Genomic DNA, 20,131 nt, shown 5'->3' on the forward strand with positions numbered 1-20,131 from the left:
CGCATGCGTCAACTAGCATGCGTCAGCTAGCATGCGTCAGCTAGCATGCAGCCTGTTTCAGTTGCTCCTGCTTTTACTCTTTACTCTAATTTTTTCTTACTTCTTTCTTTGTCCTTTACTGAGTGTGTTCATCTGTTTAAAAGCTTTCTTTTCAAACATGTGGATGGAGAGAGTTTTTGTTCTGCTGTTGCTTTCACTGAGGAATGGGACCGCAGCACAGCAGCTACACACCAGAGATCAGCTGAGCCGCCTGATGCTGCTGTTGCAGATTAACTGGTGTCTCAGATTAACTGGAGACGGTCAAACAGATGTGTGACAGACTTTAAGGAGCTGCTGCCAACAAACCAGCAAATAAACACTGAATATTTCATGTGTGACATTTGTGAGGTGGCCTTAAACACAGTCCGTCAGTCTTTTTGCTCTTGAACAGTGAAATATTAAAAACTGTCTGGAGTTTATTTGGTGATGTTCTCGTGCACGAGGCGAAAACAGCAAACAAACGTCACAGTAAATCTTTCCAGCTGATGTTAGGCATCCTCCACCTGCTGAATCCACTTCAGCCTCTTCCTGCTCATGTTCCTGTTTAGAGGCACAGTCGGCCTGTAAATGGAGAAAACTGAACACAGGAATATTTGGATTTGCTTCTTTTTCTCTGCTCATGTTCAACTTGTCTGATTCAAGCTGGGAATATTTATTAGAAACAAAGTGAATAATATTATTTTATTATCACGTTGATGCAGCACATGGTTCAGTTAGCTTTGTATAAACACGTGTTAGAAATGTTCTTCAATCAGCTCTTTTTACTCTCATTTCACAGCCACTACTTTTTACTTTTACTTCAGTAAAGAAGTTGAATTAGTACTTGGAGTATTTTTAACAGTAGTACTTCTACTTCAGTACAGACTGTGTGTACTTTTACCACCTGTGTCTGAGACCTCCTTCAGGGTCCACCTGAAGCTCTCAGTCTGCTGTGGAAAAAGGAAATCCAGGTGAGTTTCTCCTGATCACCTGAGGCCGTCATTACTGTGTGAACCCACACACCACTCCTCACTCCTCCACCCGCTGCACACAGTCACTGAGTACAGACCGGCTGATTCCTGTAAAGGGAGAGGCAGGAAGAGGCGGAGCAACAGCTGAAAAACAAGAAGCTCAACGTCATTTTGCAGAAGTGACAGTGTGAGAGAGCAGCAGCAGAGCTGCAGTCGAGTCCTGTTTGTCTCTAAAAGAAGATTCACTGGAGTCCATCAGGTTCCTCTCAGCAACAGTGGTGAGTGCAGCTGATCACACTTCCTGCTTCTACACAAATCTTCACTCTGTTCAGGGCTCTAGAGCACCACCTCATTTCTCCATGGTGCGACTAAAAAAAAATCCTAGGTTTTACTGGTGCGACCAGCCATTCGAGTAAAAGAAAAAGTCTCTGAAAGTGTCCGAGTGGTCACCAACAGACACACATTATGCCCATTTCGTGGTCTAAACCAATCAGAGATAGTCACCTCTGTGATTGGCTGTGGTCCATATGTTCCTGTGTGTGGGCGCATTTGAAAGTGCAGGCGGATAGAGAGAGGTGAGTAGCCTGGGCCTGATGGAAGTGGATGTAGCTGTGGGTAATGAGAAAAGAAAGTGGCTTGACCAGTTTCTCTGGCTAAGATACAGTAACACTGACAACATGATGCACTGCATTTACTGTGGTGAGTGTGGAAAGACCATGGGCAGTCTTGTGCCAAGGTGGGTATCCCTGACAGAATTAGTTTCCCCTGCGTCGCTGGGCAGGGAGAGCGGATCCAACTGACTCCGCCTCCGCTACAACCAACTAGATAAAATACAATTTAGTTTAGTGAAAATGTGAAAAATGAGAGTGACCGTTCAGTTTGTGGGTTACAAAAGTGTTCTGAAGGCAGGACTGTGATGCAGTTTTCTGCCTCGCCACTAGAGGGCGCGGCCGTTTTGTGAGTAATGTTTTGACTGGGATGGAAAATGGTGTTCATGAAGGCAGTGTGAATCACAAGTTATGCTCGGGAGCAGTTTATGTGGGTTCAATGAGAGTGTGCGTCCATAAGACTGGTGAGTTACAGGATATTTCTTGTGTAAGAAGGATAGCCTGTATGTTTTATTGCTCTGGACGTCCTCTGTTTGTACATTTTCTATAAGCTAAGTTATCGCTAAGCTAAGCGGGCTAAGCTAAGCTAAGTTCGCCTAGGCCAAACTGAGTTCAGTTTGAGTTGGTGATTTGTTATGTGTATTTGCCTTCTTTAGTTGGCATCATAAGTGAGTGGGGCACAAGAGTTAAGTGATGGGAAGATGTTTATTTTCTTTGTTGTCAAATATGGTTCAGACTATAAGTAAAAGCCGCCAGCTTAGTATTAGGGCCTATAAGACAAGTATGTGGCTGTAATATGTTATATGGTGATTATTGTTGTCTATAATTTGATTGTAATTTGTGTTCTGTTTTCCATTCTGTTTGTAGAACCACACACACACACATACCCACACCCACACTAAATCTGCCATTAAAGAGCTGAACGATCATCCCCTGTCCTCGTTATTTTCTGGAGGGTCATAGTGGCACTTGACCTGTGCACACCCTGCGATCACCACCGTAGAACTGAACCTCATATCACAAATCATCATAACAAAAAGAATGTGACACATCTATTGTTCTCACGTGTTATCGGATGGGATTATTTCAACAAACAGTTTGACTGATAATTATTTGTATCCTTCTGTAACTGTACAGAACTGTAATGAGCTAAAACCTGATTGTCATTCTAAGAAGTGTTTTTGAAGTGGGTGGCTGTAGCTGAGGTATCAGAGCAGGTCAGCCACTACCCAGAAGGTCGGTCGTTCGATCCCAGGCTGCTCCATTCTGCATGCCAAATAACCTTGAGCAAACTACTAACCACATGTTGCTCTCCGATGCATCCATCGGAGTGTGAATGTGTATGAATCTTAGATAGAGCACTTAGGAGCTTAGAAGAAGTGCTTGTGTGAATGGGTTTGAGTGAGTGAATTAGTTGTATAAAGCGCTTTGAGTGCTCAGGCAGAGTAGAAAAGCGCTATTTAATTCAATTCAATTTTATTTATATAGCGCCAAATCACAACAACAGTCGCCTCGAGGCGCTTTATACTGTACAGTAGATAGAGAGAAAAACCCAACAATCATATGACCCCCTATGAGCAGCACTTTGGCAACAGTGGGAAGGAAAAACTCCCTTTTAACAGGAAGAAACCTCCGGCAGAACCAGGCTCAGGGAGGGGCGGGGCCATCTGTCAAGTCAAGTCAAGTCAACTTTAATTGTCAATTCTGCCACATGTACAGGACATACAGAGAATAGAAATTGCGTTACTCTCAAACCCTAGTGATTAGAAAAATGAAAATAAAATAATTAAAAAGTAAAAGTTTAAATAAATACAATACAGTTTTATGTATAACAAAAAAAAAGCTATGCAATATACAATATACAATATACAATATTCAAGTAAGGAGGCATAGTGGTGCAAAATAGGCAAATAGTGCAAATGGAGATGTAGTAGTATACGGTAAGAGATAGTGTAACAACAGAGTCTTATGAGGTAATGGCAGTCCAATGCTCCACAAAGTGACTGGAGCAGGCCAGTGAGTGCGTGTGTGTGTGTGTGTTTGTGTGTGTGTGTGACAGAGTTCAGTGAGACCGTGGTGGAGAAGAGGGGAGAGGGGGGCAGAATCGGGAGGGAGTTAAGCTTCCTGACAGCCTGATGGATGAAGCTGTCCTTCAGTCTGCTGGTCCTGCCCATATGGAAAAGATATATATATAAATATTATAAAGTTTGTATCTGTCTTGTGTGAAACTTGTATGAAAAGCATATAAGTGTGAAAACAGATATAAGATCCCTTGAAAAATTATATAATGAAACTTGTATGTTTTGGATACTTACTAAAACAATGTATGAAAGTAATGCGAAAGTGGCCACTTTCATGAGTAAATCATGTAAGCCTTATATGATTTACTCATGAAAGTGGCCACTTTCATGAGTAAATCATGTAAGCCTTATATGATTTACTCATGAAAGTGGCCACTTTCATGAGTAATCACATATAAGTTTTTACTATTTCTTTTCCGTATGGGTGGCCTGGAGACTCCGCAGTCTCCTCCCTGACGGCAGCAGCTTGAAGAAGCTTTGCATTGGGTGTGTGGGATCAGCCGCTATGCAAAGGGCTTTTTTAGTGAGACGGGTGCTGTAAATGTCCTGGAGGGAGGGGAGAGAGACACCAATGATCCTCTCTGCAGCTCTCACTATGCGTTGGAGGGTTCTATGGCAGGACGCATTGCAGGCTCCAAACCACACAGTGATGCAGCTCGACAGGATGCTCTCGATGGTGCCTCTGTAGAAAGTGTACATGATGGGGGCTGGTGCTCCTGCTCTTCTTAGTTTGCGGAGAAAGAAGAGACGCTGCTGTGATTTCTTGGCCAGTGCTGTGGTGTTGTACGTCCAGGAGAGATCCTCTGTGACGTGCACACCCAAGAACTTGGTGCTGCTCACTCTCTCCACAGACGCTCCGTCAATGGTCAGAGGAGCATGTTGGGTGTGCATTCTCCTGAAGTCCACGACAATCTCCTTCGTCTTCTCCACATTCAGAGAGAGATTGTTGTCAGCACACCACGTGGCCAGGCGTCTCACCTCACTTCTGTAGTCGGTCTCATCCCTGTTGCTAATGAGACCCACCACCGTTGTGTCGTCCGCAAACTTGATGAAGAGGTTGGAGCTGTGTGATGGAGTGCAGTCATGGGTCAGCAGAGTGAAGAGGAGGGGGCTCAGCACACATCCCTGCGGGGCCCCCGTGTTTAAAATGATGGTGCTGGATGTATTACTGCCGACCCGTACTGCTTGAGGTCTTCCGGTGAGGAAATCCAACAGCCAGTTGCACAGTGAGGTGTTGAGCCCCAGCTGGACCAGTTTTTGAATGAGCTGTTGGGGGATTATGGTGTTGAATGCTGAACTGAAATCTATGAACAGCATTCGAACATATGAGTCTTTTTTGTCCAGGTGTGTGAGTGCTGAGTGGAGTGCAGTGGAGATGGCATCATCGGTTGAGCGATAAACTTCATTTCAAAAGACATTTTCCAATTCCACTTTAATAAACGTCATTTCAAAAAACATTTCCCTTACCTGTTCGCTCAGGGATTAACATGTGAATTAGCATTTTGATTAACAACTTCATTTAAAAAATCCTGCTGCTATTCAAATTAGCCACACCACTGCCTCAGAGCCGTAACACCATCCATGGCTGCAGTATGGAACAGATGTGGGTGTGTCCTCATCTCCCAGAGGAGTCCAAATCGTCATCAAACAGCCCTACTGACACAAAAACGTGAAAATATAAACAACCAGACTATCAGCAGTGATTTAACTACTTTAAGACCTCTGTGAAAACCATTTACAGTATATATCACAGAATTTAAGGCCTTTATGATCACAGAGCATACAGAGAAAAGTACTAAAATGAATCAATTTCAGCTTTTGTTTCTCATGATGTATATTGTATTAATAATTACATTTCATTATCTGTCTTTACCCAGAGGTGGGTAGTAACGAGTTACATTTACTCCGTTACATTTACTTGAGTAAGTTTTTGAAAAAAATGTACTTTTAAAGTTCCTTTTTTGCACGATACTTTTTACTTTTACTTGAGTACATTTGTGAAGAAGAAACTGTACTTTTACTCTGCTACATTTGCAAAATTCGACTCGTTACTTTTTAAAAAAAATAATTAGTTTAACACATTAGATAACATGCCGCCAGTGGAGTTTCCGGTAACTTTTTCACCAATCAGATGTGGCCATGCAGTCACATGACCAGTTTGAAACTGTGGCGGGCAGAGCGGCCCAAGCGTTTCAAAGTAGCGGACACACGGAAAGAAGAGCCAGTTGTCTACGCTAGAGCTGAAGAGGATGAACACCCTTGGCCTCATATACTAAGAATGTTTCTCTTAAAAGCAGCACAAAAGAACAGCTATGTCTTCAGCGTCGGTGTCTTCAGTGAGAGCCAAAACAACAACTTTTCAGCGTGAAACAACTCAACTCGTGTAACCTGAGGAAACGGTAAGTTTTCTCTAAATATCTTTTAGCTGTGGTTTGCTGGATGTCAGTCTGATGTTACAGCAGCTGTGTCGAGCTCGAGCTGCGAGTCATATTTTCGGCGCTACGTTGTAGTGAGATAAGGTTGTGGGTGTTTTGTGCAGCTTCAGCTGTCTTTTAACGGCTCGCTGGTTAGCTAGCGTGAGCTATAAGCTAACAGCTAGCCTGGTTAATGACGCTAGAGTTCCACGCACATGCAAACAGCTCGTCTCTACTGCTTTAACTGTTAAAACAGAAGCAATACTGCGGCTGACAGGGTTTATTATGTGAAGCAGCAGCTTGTTTAGTTTAAACAGTCTACATTAAGCTGGGCAAACACTGTGCGATTGTTTTCAGTCACGTTATTCAGCTCCTGCTCAAACTGTACAATTGAATCTCAGGGGTTAGAAGTTCATAGGTCACGATGCAGGTCTCACACTATACGGCCTGATGCTCTGATGTGACCTGAGTGCTCAAACTGTGCGTCCGTAACATGAAGCTTATCATACAAAATCTGTCTCTGGCTCTCCCTCTCTGTCTTTCACTCACACAGACACAATATTTTTTGTGTATGTGTATGGCCAGCTTTTGGAGGCTAGCTCCAAACAAACATCTGCAGCTTGGCAGTGTATACAGCACTATAATGACCAGACCTAATTCTTTTGAAAACCTTACATCTTTCCACAGGTCTCAACTTCATCAGACATCACCTAGACTCAGAGCTGGATGAGGCCAGCACAAACAGCGGCCTAACCGACGAAGATGATGGATCCATGGGGTCAGGAAAGCCAGAAGCAGGGCTGGAGAGGTACCTTTCATGTCCATTCACTGGAGGTGTGGATCTATTGCATGGCGTTCCTCACATCAAGAAGCTGTCGATCAAAGTCAATACAGCTCTCCCTGCATTGCTAAATATGCAGAAATAAATGCAAACCCATACAATTTATGGTAAACTGAGCTGCCTTGTATGAACATATGTTAAAGTTGCCTCATGCTAATGTTTTTACCTGAGGCTGCTGTGCCATTTGGAGCAGAAATGAATATAAAGTTTACAGCATATCTTGTCACTGGAAATTGTTTGCACTGTTTATATATTTATATTATTTACTGCAGGTATTGGTGAAAAAAGCTTTATGTTGTGAAAAAATGAAGTCTGGAAATTAGAATTGTTGTGCCTTATTTTTGTTGATGTTTTTACATTTATTCCTTTTGAAAATACTAAAATTTGTACATTTATTTATTTTTATTTGTCTGATAGCATTTATTTATAAAATAAATCGGACATTTCAAACAGTTACTCACTACTTGAGTAGTCTTTTCGCCAAGTACTTTTTTACTCTTACTTGAGTAACTTTTTTGACGACTACTTTTCACTTTTACTTGAGTAATAATATTTTAAAGTAATGCTACTCTTACTTGAGTACAATTTTTGGATACTCGACCCACCTCTGTCTTTACCACACATCAGGGCTGGACTGGGACAAAAAATCGGCCCAGGCATTTTGACTAGAGACCGGCCCACCAGTTATTATAGGAAAAGCCATAAAGCCTTTGAATGAAAACGAAGGCTGTTGTGACAGTGATGTACACTGTCTTGTTGGTATATGTATGATGTATGATGTACATTTTATATCAGATAAAAACTTTGGATGTAAGATTCAGATAATTACTTATTGGGGCAGGGATAGCTCAGTAGGTAGAGTGGTGGCCCCATGATCGGAAGGGCGGGGGTTCGATTCCCTTGAACAGCTACCCTGAGGTACCCCTGAGCAAGGTACCGTCCCTACACACTGCTCCCTGGGTGCCCAATGGCTTCCCACTGGTTCACTGAGTGAATGGGTTAAATGCAGAGAGGAATTTCCCCACGGGGATCAATAAAGTGCACTTCCTTTCTATTAAAAGCTAGACGTTTTAAATGAGAATAAGAAAGAAAAGTATTTCCCTGTTAATGCCCTGCCTGGCCCCCTGGCAAAACTTTCTAGACACGCCCCTGCACAGTTACCAGCTGTAAGCTACGTAGAAAAGGATCCTGGTGTTATTTGTCTCTCAGAAACAGTTCATAACTTCAACTCATTCATGTCACCTAAAAGGTAAACCTGTTTCTCCATCACAGCTCTGATGATCCAGTAAGGACATCTCCTGGTTTCATCTTCATGTTTCCCTCTCACCACATATCCAAACCGACATCATGACCAGCAGCTTTACAGCTGTGGCTCCAGCAAACATCAGCTGATACTAGAAATTAATATTAAATAAATTCTAACAACAGCTGATCAAGCTTAAACGTGCTGCTGTTGTTTAGCGCGACATCCGCTGGTTTCCTCTTTCTGGCGCAAAGTGGGCGATAAACAAACAAGAGAGAAAAGCTGATCATTGATCAGTTTTCATGATTGAAGTAGAAACAGGAGAGGGAGGGGGGAGAATGAGAGAAGAAGAGGCAGCTGTGCAGCAAAGACACAGAATAACTCCAGCTTTGTGTCTTTTTCTATTCTAGCTGAAGTCCGGGACAAACTGTGTTCCTTCTCAGCTCAATACGAAACGCGTAATATTTTCTCTCAATACGGGACGATTCCATTTTTTCCGGTTGGCAACTCTAATAATTAACCTTATGAATAAAATAAAGTTCACTATCAGTAACATCATAGCACCCACCCAGCTGTATAGAAACTCCGTCATGCTAGCTAGCACGCAGTACGAGTTATTGTAACTGACTAAAAAGTCAGCATAACGAATATAAACTCCACCTAAACTTGGTTTATATCTGACCCAGATAGACTGTATCTCATAACTTCTTACCTGAAGTTCAGTTCACCTGACACTCGGACTGGCGGCCGCCTCGGGTCTCTCCTCCTTCAGCCTCACCCGCTGGCCTCCACCACTTGCTAATGTTACTGAATCTGTGGACGCTCCGCCATAGCCACCACCAAACAACTGAGTTATTTTTACACATCTCCCAGCATCTGGCCAATCCACCACATTTCAGTTTTTACACCGTTACGAAAAAAAAACAAAAAAAACCCATCGGCCCATAAAAACGGAAAATCACCATCGGGTTTCTTCGGGACAGGAACAATGATGGACTCTTTGAAGCATGTGGGGATCACCGACTGAGATAAAGAGATGTTGAATATCTCCGTGAACACAGGAGCTAGCTGGTATGCGCAGTCTCTGAGGATACGACCTGGGATGCCGTCTGGTCCTGCTGCTTTCCTGGTGTTCACTCTCTTGAAGGCTCTCCTTACTTCATGCTCGGAGATGACGAGCACGTTTCCGGTGCTGGCAGTATCTTCCTGTCTGCAGCCGTTAGCGCCGCTAGCACTAGCATCGTTGGAGTCCTTAGCTGCAGCCTCGAAGCGAGCATAGAAAGTGTTCAGCTCGTCTGCCAGAGTCACGGCCGCGTTCGTCATACCGGTTGTTGGTGCTTTATAGTCCGTTATTGTCCTTAGTCCCCGCCACAGGCTCCTAGAGTCACTCTGTTGGAGTTGTGACTCTAGTTACCTCCCGTAGCGCTGCTTCGCCTCTTTTAGGGACAGCATCGCTAGCGGTAAGCGTAAAGGAGGTGGGCTTGCTGTTTTAGTTAACAACCGGTGGTGTAACCCTGCCAACATAACAATCAAAGAAAGGATTTGTTGCCCGGACACTGAACTGTGTGCTGTTGGACTCAGGCCGTATTATTTACCCAGGGAATTCTCTCACGTCATCTTGGTGGCTGTTTATGTTCCCCCCTCTGCTAACCCCACAGCTGCATGTGACACTATCCACTCTGCCATAGCTCGGCTACAGACTCAGCACCCGAGTGCCTTTATTGTGATCTCGGGTGACTTCAACCATGTATCACTGGACAATACACTACCAACATTCAAACAATATGTGGACTGTCCCACCAGGGGAGAGAAAACTTTAGACTTACTGTATGCTAACGTCAAGGATGCATACAGCTCCTCCTCCCTCCCCCCACTTGGTAGGTCAGATCATAACCTGATTCACCTCACCCCCCGCTATGTGCCAATTGTGAGGAGGGAACCTGTGACCACCAGGACTGTTAGGAGGTGGTCAGAGGAGGCAATAGCGGAACTACAGGGCTGTTTCGAGGTGACCGACTGGGAAACACTCTGTGAGCCTCACGCCGAGGACATCAATGGGCTTACTGAGTGTATCACAGACTACATAACTTTCTGCACCGACTCCATTGTTCCAGCTCAGACTGTTCATTGTTACCCAAATAACAAGCCGTGGGTGACTAAGGACATCAAAGCCCTCCTCAACAACAAGAAGAGGGCTTTCAGAGGGGGCAACAAAGAGGAGGTGAGGAAGGTCCAGGTGTTACTAAAGGACAAGATCAGAGAGGCTAAGGACAATTACAGGAGGAAGCTGGAGTGGAAACTCCAGCAGAACAGCATGAGAGAGGTGTGGAGGGGCATGAAGACCATCACTGGATTCAGGCCAACCAACAGCAGGGGAGCTGAGGGAGGTGAGAATAGAGCCGACGAGTTGAATCTGTTTTTCAATAGATTCGACACCACAGTGTCTGCTCCCACCCCCACAACCTCACCTGCAGTCAGCCTGGAATCCAGAGCCACACCACTGTGCCAGCCTCTCTCTTCACATGTTGCCTCCTGTGAGATTCCTGACACCCCTCCCCCACCCATCACCTTCACTCAATACCAGGTTGAGATGCAAATGAGGAGACTTCACTCAGGCAAGTCTGCTGGACCAGACGGAGTGAGTCCCCTCGTCCTCAAGGCCTGTGCCCCCCAGCTGTGTGGAGTCTTTCATAAACTGTTTATGCTGAGTCTGAGTCTGCAGAGGGTCCCGGTGATGTGGAAGACATCATGCCTCGTCCCTGTACCAAAGACGCCTCGTCCCAGTGGCCCCCAGGATTACAGGCCCGTGGCACTGACCTCCCACATCATGAAGACCCTGGAAAGGCTCATCCTGGACCAGCTGCGACCCATAGTAAGACCACATCTGGATCCCCTTCAGTTCGCTTATCAGCCTCGTCTCGGAACAGAGGACGCCATCATCTACCTGCTCAATCGTGTCTACACCCATCTGGACCAGCCGGCGAGCACTGTGAGGGTCATGTTTATTGACTTTTCCAGTGCTTTCAACACCATCAGGCCGACCCTCCTGGGTGATAAGTTAGCAGCGATGCAGGTGGATGCTTCTCTGGTGTCCTGGATTGTTGATTACCTGACAGGAAGACCACAATATGTACGTCTCCCACAGTGTGTGTCTGACAAGGTGATTAGCAACACAGGGGCACCACAGGGGACTGTCCTCTCCCCCTTCCTCTTCACCCTCTACACCACAGACTTCAGCCACTGCACAGAGACCTGCCATCTTCAGAAGTTTTCTGATGACTCTGCGGTGGTTGGATGCATCAGCAGGGATGATGAGACAGAGTACCGGGCTGTGGTCGACTCCTTTGTCACGTGGTGTGAGCAGAATCATCTGCAGCTCAACGTGGCAAAGACCAAGGAACTGATCGTGGACTTCAGGAAGACCAGGAAACACTTGACCCCTGTTTCAATCCAGGGGGTCAGTGTTGACATTGTGGAGGACTATAAATACCTTGGAGTACACATTGACAATAAACTGGACTGGGCTAAAAACACCACAGCACTTTACAGGAAGGGCCAGAGTCGTCTCTATTTTTTGAGGCGACTGAGGTCCTTCAACATCTGCCAGAAAATGCTGAGGATTTTCTATGAGTCTGTGGTGGCCAGTGCGATCCTCTATGCTGTTGCATGCTGGGGGAGCAGGCTGAGGGTCGCAGATGCCAACAGACTTAATAAACTAATCCGTAAGGCCAGCAATGTTGTGGGGATGGAGCTGGACTCCCTCAAGGTGGTGTCGGAGAGGCGGATGCTGTCCAAGATAAAGACAATGTTGGATAACACCTCCCACCCACTCCATGACATGTTGGTCAGTCACAGGAGCTCGTTCAGTGAGAGACTGAGATTACCGAAAAGCACCACTGAACGACACAGGAAATCATTCCTGCCTGTGGCCATCTCCCTGTACAACGCATCCACTTAACACACTGTTTGCTGCTAGAACTACACATGTTTCTTTTCCAAATATTTATTTATAAGTGACTTATGTATGTATGTATGTATGTATATATATGTATATATTGTACTATTCTTAGTTAGCGTATTGTCTGTCTTGTCTTAATGTTGGTTTAAAATGATGCACTGTAACAAAAAATAATTTCCCCCAGGGATCAATAAAGTATTCTGATTCTGATTCTGATTTACCGCCCTCCGCACGTTATATGACGCGGCTTTGTACGGGTCCATGTCCCCCGTCGTGAGTCCCGTGTTGTAGGCAGCGGTGCGGGATCTCAGAGCGTCGCGGATGGTTTTATCCACCCACGGCTTCTGGTTGGGAAACGTTGTGATAGTCTTTGTCTCCACGGTATCATCCGCTAGTTTCCCCATGAATCCCACAACCGCTTCCGTAAACACGTTGACATCATCATCGGAGCTGTTTCTGAACATGCCCCAGTCTGCGTCATCGAGTGCGTCCTGTAACGCGCTGGACGGATCAATCAGTGGCCGCGGCCACTGATTGATCCGTCCAGCGCGCGACCTTCCTCTGAACCGGAACTTCCTGTTTCAGCCTTTGTTTGTATTTTGGCATGAGGAAGATGGCGGCGTGATCAGATTTGCCAAACGGAGGGCGGGATTGTGCCTTGTAGCCGTCCTTGACCATAGTGTAGCAGTGGTCCAGTGTCCTTTCACCCCTGGTGGGGCAGGTGATGTGTTGATAAAAGTTCGGCGCTGCGCGTTTGAGGTTGGCGCTATTAAAGTCCCCCGTCACAATAAGCGCAGCGTCCCGGTGTTGTGTCTGGTGCTGTGTGAGTGCCTCATGCAGCTCGCATAAGGCGGTGGCCGTGTCCGCTTGTGGTGGAATATAAACGGCACTTATAATGACCGATGTAAATTCCCGAGGTAGATAAAAGGGACGACACATGATGGACAGTAGTTCCAGATTTGGTGTGCAGGAGCGTGTGAGAGGAACAACGTTCGCACTGTTGCACCAGTTGTTGTTCACCATTAAACAGGTGGTCAGACTGTGAAAACAGGCACTCAGTCAGATGTTGAGCTCTCCGTTTCGCTGCAGGGTCCCTTCATTCTAAACTTATCCGTGTCGAGCCGAGTGTAAATCCCGAGGCTGAACGGCCTTTGTACAAGCACACACAATTTGTAGCAGGGCGAAGCTATGAGCTAGAAAAATCCAAGCTGGCAGACAGCCTGTGTCTGACCAACCAATCAGAGAGCTCCTTACATCCCACGGTGTGGCTAATTTGAATAGGAGCAGGATTTTTAAAATGAAGTTGTTAATCCAACTGCTAATCCAAATGCTAATCCACATGTTAATTCCTGAGCGAACAGGAGAGGGAAATGGATTTTGAACTGCAGTTTATTAAGGTGCAATTCAAAAAAGGTTTTTTAAATGCAGTTTATTAAAGTGGAATTCGAAAATGTTTTTTGAAATGAAGACTTAAAAAGCATTTTAAAAATCAGTTTATTAAATTTGAATTCAAAAATGAATTTACAAATGCAGGTTTTATTCTACAATTCATTAATTAAGCACAGAATTTTTTATTTCGATGCGCGTGGCTCTTGTGGTCCTTCATAGACCTTGAGCGGCCAATCACCTGCGGTCCTGCGTCCTGCACGACCGGTTCGGGCCAGTCTGGCGTCTGCAGACTGCTGCCTCCACCCCCTGGCTCGGCCTTTGCGTCTACGAAGCCCTGACTAGGGTGCGTTGTCATTGACTCCCGGCATCTTCACGGCAGTTCGGTTGCACTGTCTGCTCACTGGTTGTCTTACAGAGTTACCCCGTACATATGGAATATGTAACGGTGTGGAGAGATAGTCTCTCACTAAGAGAACCAAGGTTACACCGTAACTGTGCGATACAGCTGTCTTCATTAAAGATGAGTTCAGATCAAAAATGATGAACTGCATTAATGCTTTTTCTGAAGTATCAGGTCTGACTTTAAACATAAAATGTGTCCTGTTCAGATAGGCTTGTGTCCATAAAGAAATCAAAGGTATTCCTGTCAAACAACAAGTGACTTATTTGGGAATGTCAGTCTCAGAGGGTTATCTCTCATTTTTAACATTTAATTCCAAAAATGACAAATATAGATTTGATCTGTGGCTCCTGAGCGATCAATCACTGAAAGGTAGAATCCTTTTATCTAAAACAGAGGACTTATCTCACTTAGTGTATCCTGTAAAAGTCATAGATGTTCCTAAATCATTCAAAAAACAGTCGATGCTGCACTTTATAACTTTGTGTGGAAAAATAAATCTCAGTATTTAAACAGATGTTTACTAAATCATCCTGATAATCAAGGGTTTAAATAGGTTAAAGTTCCATACATCAGCTTAGATCTTCAAGGTAAACTGGATCAAACATGTCATCAGACACAAACATAGATGATGGTGGCTTTATCAAAGGCTTCTTCTCTACAAGCATAAATCTTTGATTTGGACAAACAAATGTTTTAAAGACAAAAATAAATCAATGTTTTATGAGAAATGGATCCAGAATAATATTAATGATGTATCGCATCAAGTGAATGGAAAAGGTCATCTTCTTCCTTATCCTGAGTTTGTGACTAAACTTAAAGAAACCTAAAACTTCTTAAAACTTATAGAAGTCTGTTCGCTTTTCTCTCCAAGCTCCTCAGACTACTGACGCTTGTTTCTCTCTTTGTAAAATGAAATTTAAAGTGAATTTTGAATCAAATGTTTCTCTTCTTTCTCCCTCAGAGTGCAGACATGTCTGCTGCCAGCAATCTGCGATCTGAAGATCAGTTTCTGTGCTCCATCTGTCTGGATGTGTTCACTGATCCAGTCTCTACACCATGTGGACACAACTTCTGCAAAACCTGCATCAGTCTGCACTGGGACATGAATCAGAGCTGTAAGTGTCCCATGTGTAATGAGACTTTCAACATTAGACCTCAGCTGAGGGTCAACACCTTCATCTCTGAGGTGGTTGCTCAGTTCAGACGTGAAGCTCAGCAGAAAGCCAGCAGCAGCAGCTCAGAGCAACAAGCTGCCAAACCAGGAGAAGTTCCCTGTGACTTCTGCACTGGAACCAGACTGAAGGCCCTGAAGTCCTGCCTGGTGTGTCAGACCTCCTACTGTCAGACTCACCTGGAGCCTCATCAGAAAAAGGAAGCTCTGAAAAGACATCAGCTGATTGATGTTGTGGAGAACCTGGAAGGCAGGATGTGCACGAAGCACGATAAACTCCTGGAGCTGTTCTGTAAGACCGACCAGACATGTGTCTGCACGCTCTGCTCTGTTTTAGACCACAAGAACCACGAGTTTGTTCCTCTGAGAGAAGAATATGAAGGAAAGAAGGCAGAGCTGGAGAAGACAGAGGCTGAGATTCAGCAGATGATCCAGAAGAGACGACTGAAGATTCAGGAGATCACAGAGTCGGTGAAGATGAGTAAAGATGCTGCAGACAGACAGAAAGCAGAAGGTGTTCAGGTCTTCACGGCTCTGAAGGAGTCTGTTGAGAGACGCCTGAAAAAGTTCATAAAGGAGATCGAAGACAAACAGGAAGCTACAGAGAAACAGGCTGAAGGTCTCATCAAAGATCTGGAACAGGAAATCTCTGAGCTGATGGAGAGAAGCTCTGAGGTGGAGCAGCTCTCACGCTCTGAAGACCACCTCCACCTCCTCCAAAGCTTCTCCTCCCTGAAAGCTCCACCCAGCAAGGACTGGACAGAGGTCAGAGTTCATCCACCATCATATGAGGGGACTGTGGTGAGAGCTGTGGCTCAGCTGGACGAGACAGTCTGGAAATATATGAATGACTTGTTTGAGGCTGAGCTGCAGAGGGTCCAACAGTATGCAGTGGATGTGACTCTGGATCCTGATACAGCACAAACTAATCTAATCCTGTCTGATGATGGAAAACAAGTGTACTGTGGTGATGTGAGGAAGAAACTTCCAGACAACTCAGAGAGATTTTCTTACTGTCCTATTGTTTTAGGAGAGCAGAGTTTCTCTTTAGGCAGATTTTACTTTGAGGTTCAGGTTAAAGGAAAGACTAAATGGGATTTAGGAGTGGCCAGAGAGTCGATCAACAGGAAGGGAGACATCACACTGAGTCCTCAGAATGGTTTCTGGACTGTAGTGCTGAGAAATGGAAATGAGTACATAGCATGTGCTGACCCTCCAGTCCGTCTCTTTCTTCTTCCTGGTCCTGAGAAGGTGGGGGTGTTTGTGGATTATGAGGAGGGTCTGGTCTCTTTTTATGATGTAGGTGCTGCAGCTCTGATGTACTCCTTTACTGGCTGCTCCTTCACTCACAAACTCCACCCATTCTTCTGTCCAAGTCTAAGTTATTGTGGTAAAAACTCTGCACCTCTGATCATCTGTCCTGTCAATCAAACGACATCAACGACTGATTTTATTTGATGAATGATTGATTTTTATTGAAGGGAAGAAATTAACATATTGAGTGTAAATACTCTACAGTGTCTGAATTGACCTAGCTAGAAGTCTGACTAGCTATCCAAACAGCTAAACATGAACCCAGAAACTCCAAAAAGTAGATGAGCTCTTAAGAAGTTTACTGGTTCTTTCATTTTCTGAAACTGCAACAATAAAGGGAATGTGCATTTTCTGTGCTCAGAAAGTGAGGACAGTGAGCTTTATTGTAAAGTAAAAAACATTGACTATGATCATATAAATGCACACAAACACATCTCTACACACATATGCCTCTTGGCCAGGACTCCCTTGCAAAAGAGGTTTTTAATCTCAATGGGACTTTTCCTGGTTAAATAAAGGTTAGAAAAAAAAAAAAAAGAAAATGCATTATATTGCCTGAAAAAAATTGGGCTAACTGCGCAGTGTTGCCTTGAGGCAACGAATGAAAATGAACAGTTTTATTGTATAAGTAAATTTTAAAAAGTAGAACAAACAATCAAATATGCTTCTTAACATATTCATGCACATACAAGTATATTTTAATATACATTTATTTCACTATAAACATGTAAAATAGTGATCTTTATCTTGCCTCCTAATGGAGATGTCTCTCATGTAGTGCAGCTTGCAGAAAGGGGTCCTTCCCCCCCCCCAAAAAAAAAAATGAAAGTCACCCCACCTTCAACTCATCATTTTTATTGGAAAGAGATGTGTCTGGTTGCATTATTTGACAAAAAAAAAGTGTTGTCTTTTTTTGAAGGGCCAGTGTAAGGCATGAAAATGTGGTTTGTTGCCTCAGGGCAATGCTATGCTGTAGAGGGTTAAGTTATTTAGCCAGACTGAAACTGTGCAGAACAGGAAGCTTTGTGCAGAGTTGCACAGGACATCGCCTATTTTTATGCTGCTAAGAGAGAATAACAGGAAACAGCTTGGGGTGAAAGAGTGTTGAGACTGTAAGTGAGGTGCCTTAGAGGGGGGAAGTTAGCTGTGTATTTCCTCTTTGAGATCTACCAGACTGCACTTTGGGTGGTGTCGGGTGGATCTACCACATATGTGCGTAATAAATATTTGTTTTTGACTGGACCTGCTCTGAGTATTGGTTATTTATTCTCAGCACATCAAAATGAATCGGAAAAGGCACTTGGCCGGAGGTGGTGCTGGTTGACTCGACTCCATTTTGACTGCACACAAAGTAAACTGCACACTTTAATTGTGAAGCAGAAACGCTGAAATCGGAGAAATAAAACATATGAGGGGAACGATAATGAAGACAAGATTTACTCTTGCTGTCCTGTGAACAGGATCGGCGTAGTGTTAATTGTTTGCTGTTTTCGCGATCACGTCATGCATGAGAATATCACCAGGTAAACTCACGACATTTTAAAACATTTTGCTGTTCAACAGCATGAAGACTGACGGAGTGTGTTTGAGGTAACCTCACAAGTGTCACAGATGACACATTTGGTGTTTATTTGCTGTTTTGTCGGTAGCGGCTCCTGAAAAGCAAGTCTACCACACATCTGTTCGACCAACGCCAGTTAATCTGCAACACCAGTTAATCTGGAACACCGGCTTCTTCGCTGTTCCGCTGCGTGTTGTTGTTTTCGTGACGTATCTTCCATCGACCAGACGATTGGTCGTCTACAGTGGGATTCAGCGTTCCTATCGGCCCAAGTCTACAGTGTCTACACTCACCGTAGATTCCGGGCCAATAATCTGGGTCCAAAACTCCGTCTCCATGAAAAGATGCAGTGCTTGAAATGTTTGATGGATGTTACCGTGTGAAAGCTTCAGTAAGAAAACCTACAGACAAAGAAGCCCCAAGAAACATCAGCCGTCTTCTTCAGGTCCTAAAGTCAAACAAACACTGCTGCGTCACTGAGAGTTACAAACTGACTAAATTCTTTCATCTGTAATAAAAAGATCAGCGTTGCTGCTTTACCAGGTGTAACTATTAAGTTTAACATCCAGGCATCCATGAAAACAGAATTTGTTGCATTTAACAGAGTTAGAAGTTAGAAGAAGCTAAACATGATATGTAATTTTCTGACTGAGAAATTTCTGAAAAAACTCAAACGTACAGCACTGCTATCAAATGAAGACAGAAAACTAAACAGCAGTGACATTGGTAGGGTTACTGAAGCTAGCTGGTATATAATGATGTGCTATGTGATCGCAAGCATAACAGCATAACACAAACACAGTGAAGCTGGAGGATCAATGCTAACTTTTTTCTACTTGATAAAAGTTTACATGAGGGTTCCTGATGGTTAGAGACAAATGCAATCGCATGGCAGGATGCTGTAAACCAGGGGACTCAAACTTGCAGCCCACTTCACCTCTACTTGCGGCCCACATTTTGATGTGAAGAAATATTTTACAAAGTTATTATTCAAAAAATGATTTAATATGAAGGCAATATGAGCAGAGTGTTAGGCAGGCATAGCCCTTTCAGACTGTAGCCTCATGGGTGGTGTAGTCCTTGCTCCAGGAATAACATGTGGGACTGCCCCTCCTGTGTGTGTGAGCACAAGGGAGGGAGAAAAAGGCAATATGAAAAGTATGAGGTGCTACTGCCCAGAAACGGGAGATGGAAGCATGTAAATATAATAATAACCACTGCAGCCAAAAAGAGTGCCTCACGATCCAAGTTGTAAGTAAGCTATTAAGACTCGACTGTACACTGTGTTTGTGTTTTCCTCCAAAACAAGTAAGTTCAGCCTTTCAATGCCTCTCTCTGTCTCTCGCTAGCAAAGTTGACCCAGACAGTAAAGCTAGCTCCCGGCTACGAGCCCAACACGGAACCCAAAGTATTAGCCAGAGGTCTCCTTTCCACGGTTCGGAGCCGCGGACCTGGTCGAGGTAACAAGAGAGTACAAACATGTTAGATAAGATAAGATAAAACTTTATTAATCCCTCGGGTGGGTTCCTCTGGGAAATTCAGTTTCCAAAAGCACAGCACCGACAGAAGTTACAGAGAATATTATATATATACACATATATAAATACAGAGACATATATAAATAAAATATACGAAGGGGATAAATAGAATAAATAGGAATAAAAATAAAAATACAAGTGAACTGCACATTTCAAGTATTGAGGCTATTAACCCTTTAAAGCCGGTCGGAGCGGGCACGCTCTGTTTTGCGTAACTATTTTTAAATCCCGGTAGCTCTTCAACCACGTAAGCTAGCGCAATACATTTTTTTGCATATGAAACCGGAGGAGTTGTACTGACATCTTATGCCATCAGCTTGTCCTCGGTCACAGTTTCCTTCCACATATGGCTTTGCAAAAACTGCATAAAAAGCGCTTGCAGCAACAAAAACATAATATTCCAGAAACACGCTTTGCCGATCCGATCAGCTGTTTGTAACACTTCCTACGTTGGAATAAACGTCAGCGCATTTTTTTTGCATGTCCACCTGCCCTAAACCGGAAGTGACGTCATTTTTGCGGAAATGTAGTTGTTTTTTTTTTACCATCAGGGCCTCATCAGCACTGTAGCCAGGCTGACAAACAGTCAGAGCTCTATTGAGCCAACCATCCCTTTAACGT

The 20,131-nt window shown here is 44.1% G+C and overlaps 2 protein-coding genes across 4 annotated transcripts in view; one reads left to right on the forward strand and one right to left on the reverse strand.

Moving 5' to 3' along the window:
• LOC143416657 (uncharacterized) overlaps window positions 1-20,131 on the reverse strand; it is a 376,067-nt gene that overhangs the window by 58,067 nt on the left and 297,869 nt on the right. The window lies entirely within an intron of this gene.
• LOC105940552 (E3 ubiquitin-protein ligase TRIM21) lies at window positions 289-17,653 on the forward strand. Of its 3 annotated transcripts, XR_013095273.1 has the most exons (3): window positions 289-1,267; window positions 5,976-6,077; window positions 6,780-7,559. XR_013095273.1 is itself a non-coding variant. In XM_024799416.2 (2 exons), exon 2 carries the CDS (start codon window positions 14,897-14,899, stop codon window positions 16,553-16,555), a length of 1,659 nt encoding a protein of 552 aa, XP_024655184.2. In that variant the 5' UTR covers window positions 306-1,267; window positions 14,888-14,896; the 3' UTR covers window positions 16,556-17,653. The 3 variants fall into 3 exon arrangements, 2 of the variants coding, with proteins under 2 accessions (XP_024655184.2, XP_076735487.1); XM_024799416.2 differs by lacking the exons at window positions 5,976-6,077; window positions 6,780-7,559 and adding an exon at window positions 14,888-17,653 and having other exon boundaries at window positions 306-1,267; XM_076879372.1 differs by lacking the exons at window positions 289-1,267; window positions 5,976-6,077; window positions 6,780-7,559 and adding exons at window positions 1,753-2,061; window positions 14,888-17,653.

The sequence above is a fragment of the Maylandia zebra genome, linkage group LG3 (genome assembly GCF_041146795.1).
Source record: "Maylandia zebra isolate NMK-2024a linkage group LG3, Mzebra_GT3a, whole genome shotgun sequence".
Classification (NCBI taxonomy): Eukaryota; Metazoa; Chordata; class Actinopteri; order Cichliformes; family Cichlidae; genus Maylandia; species Maylandia zebra.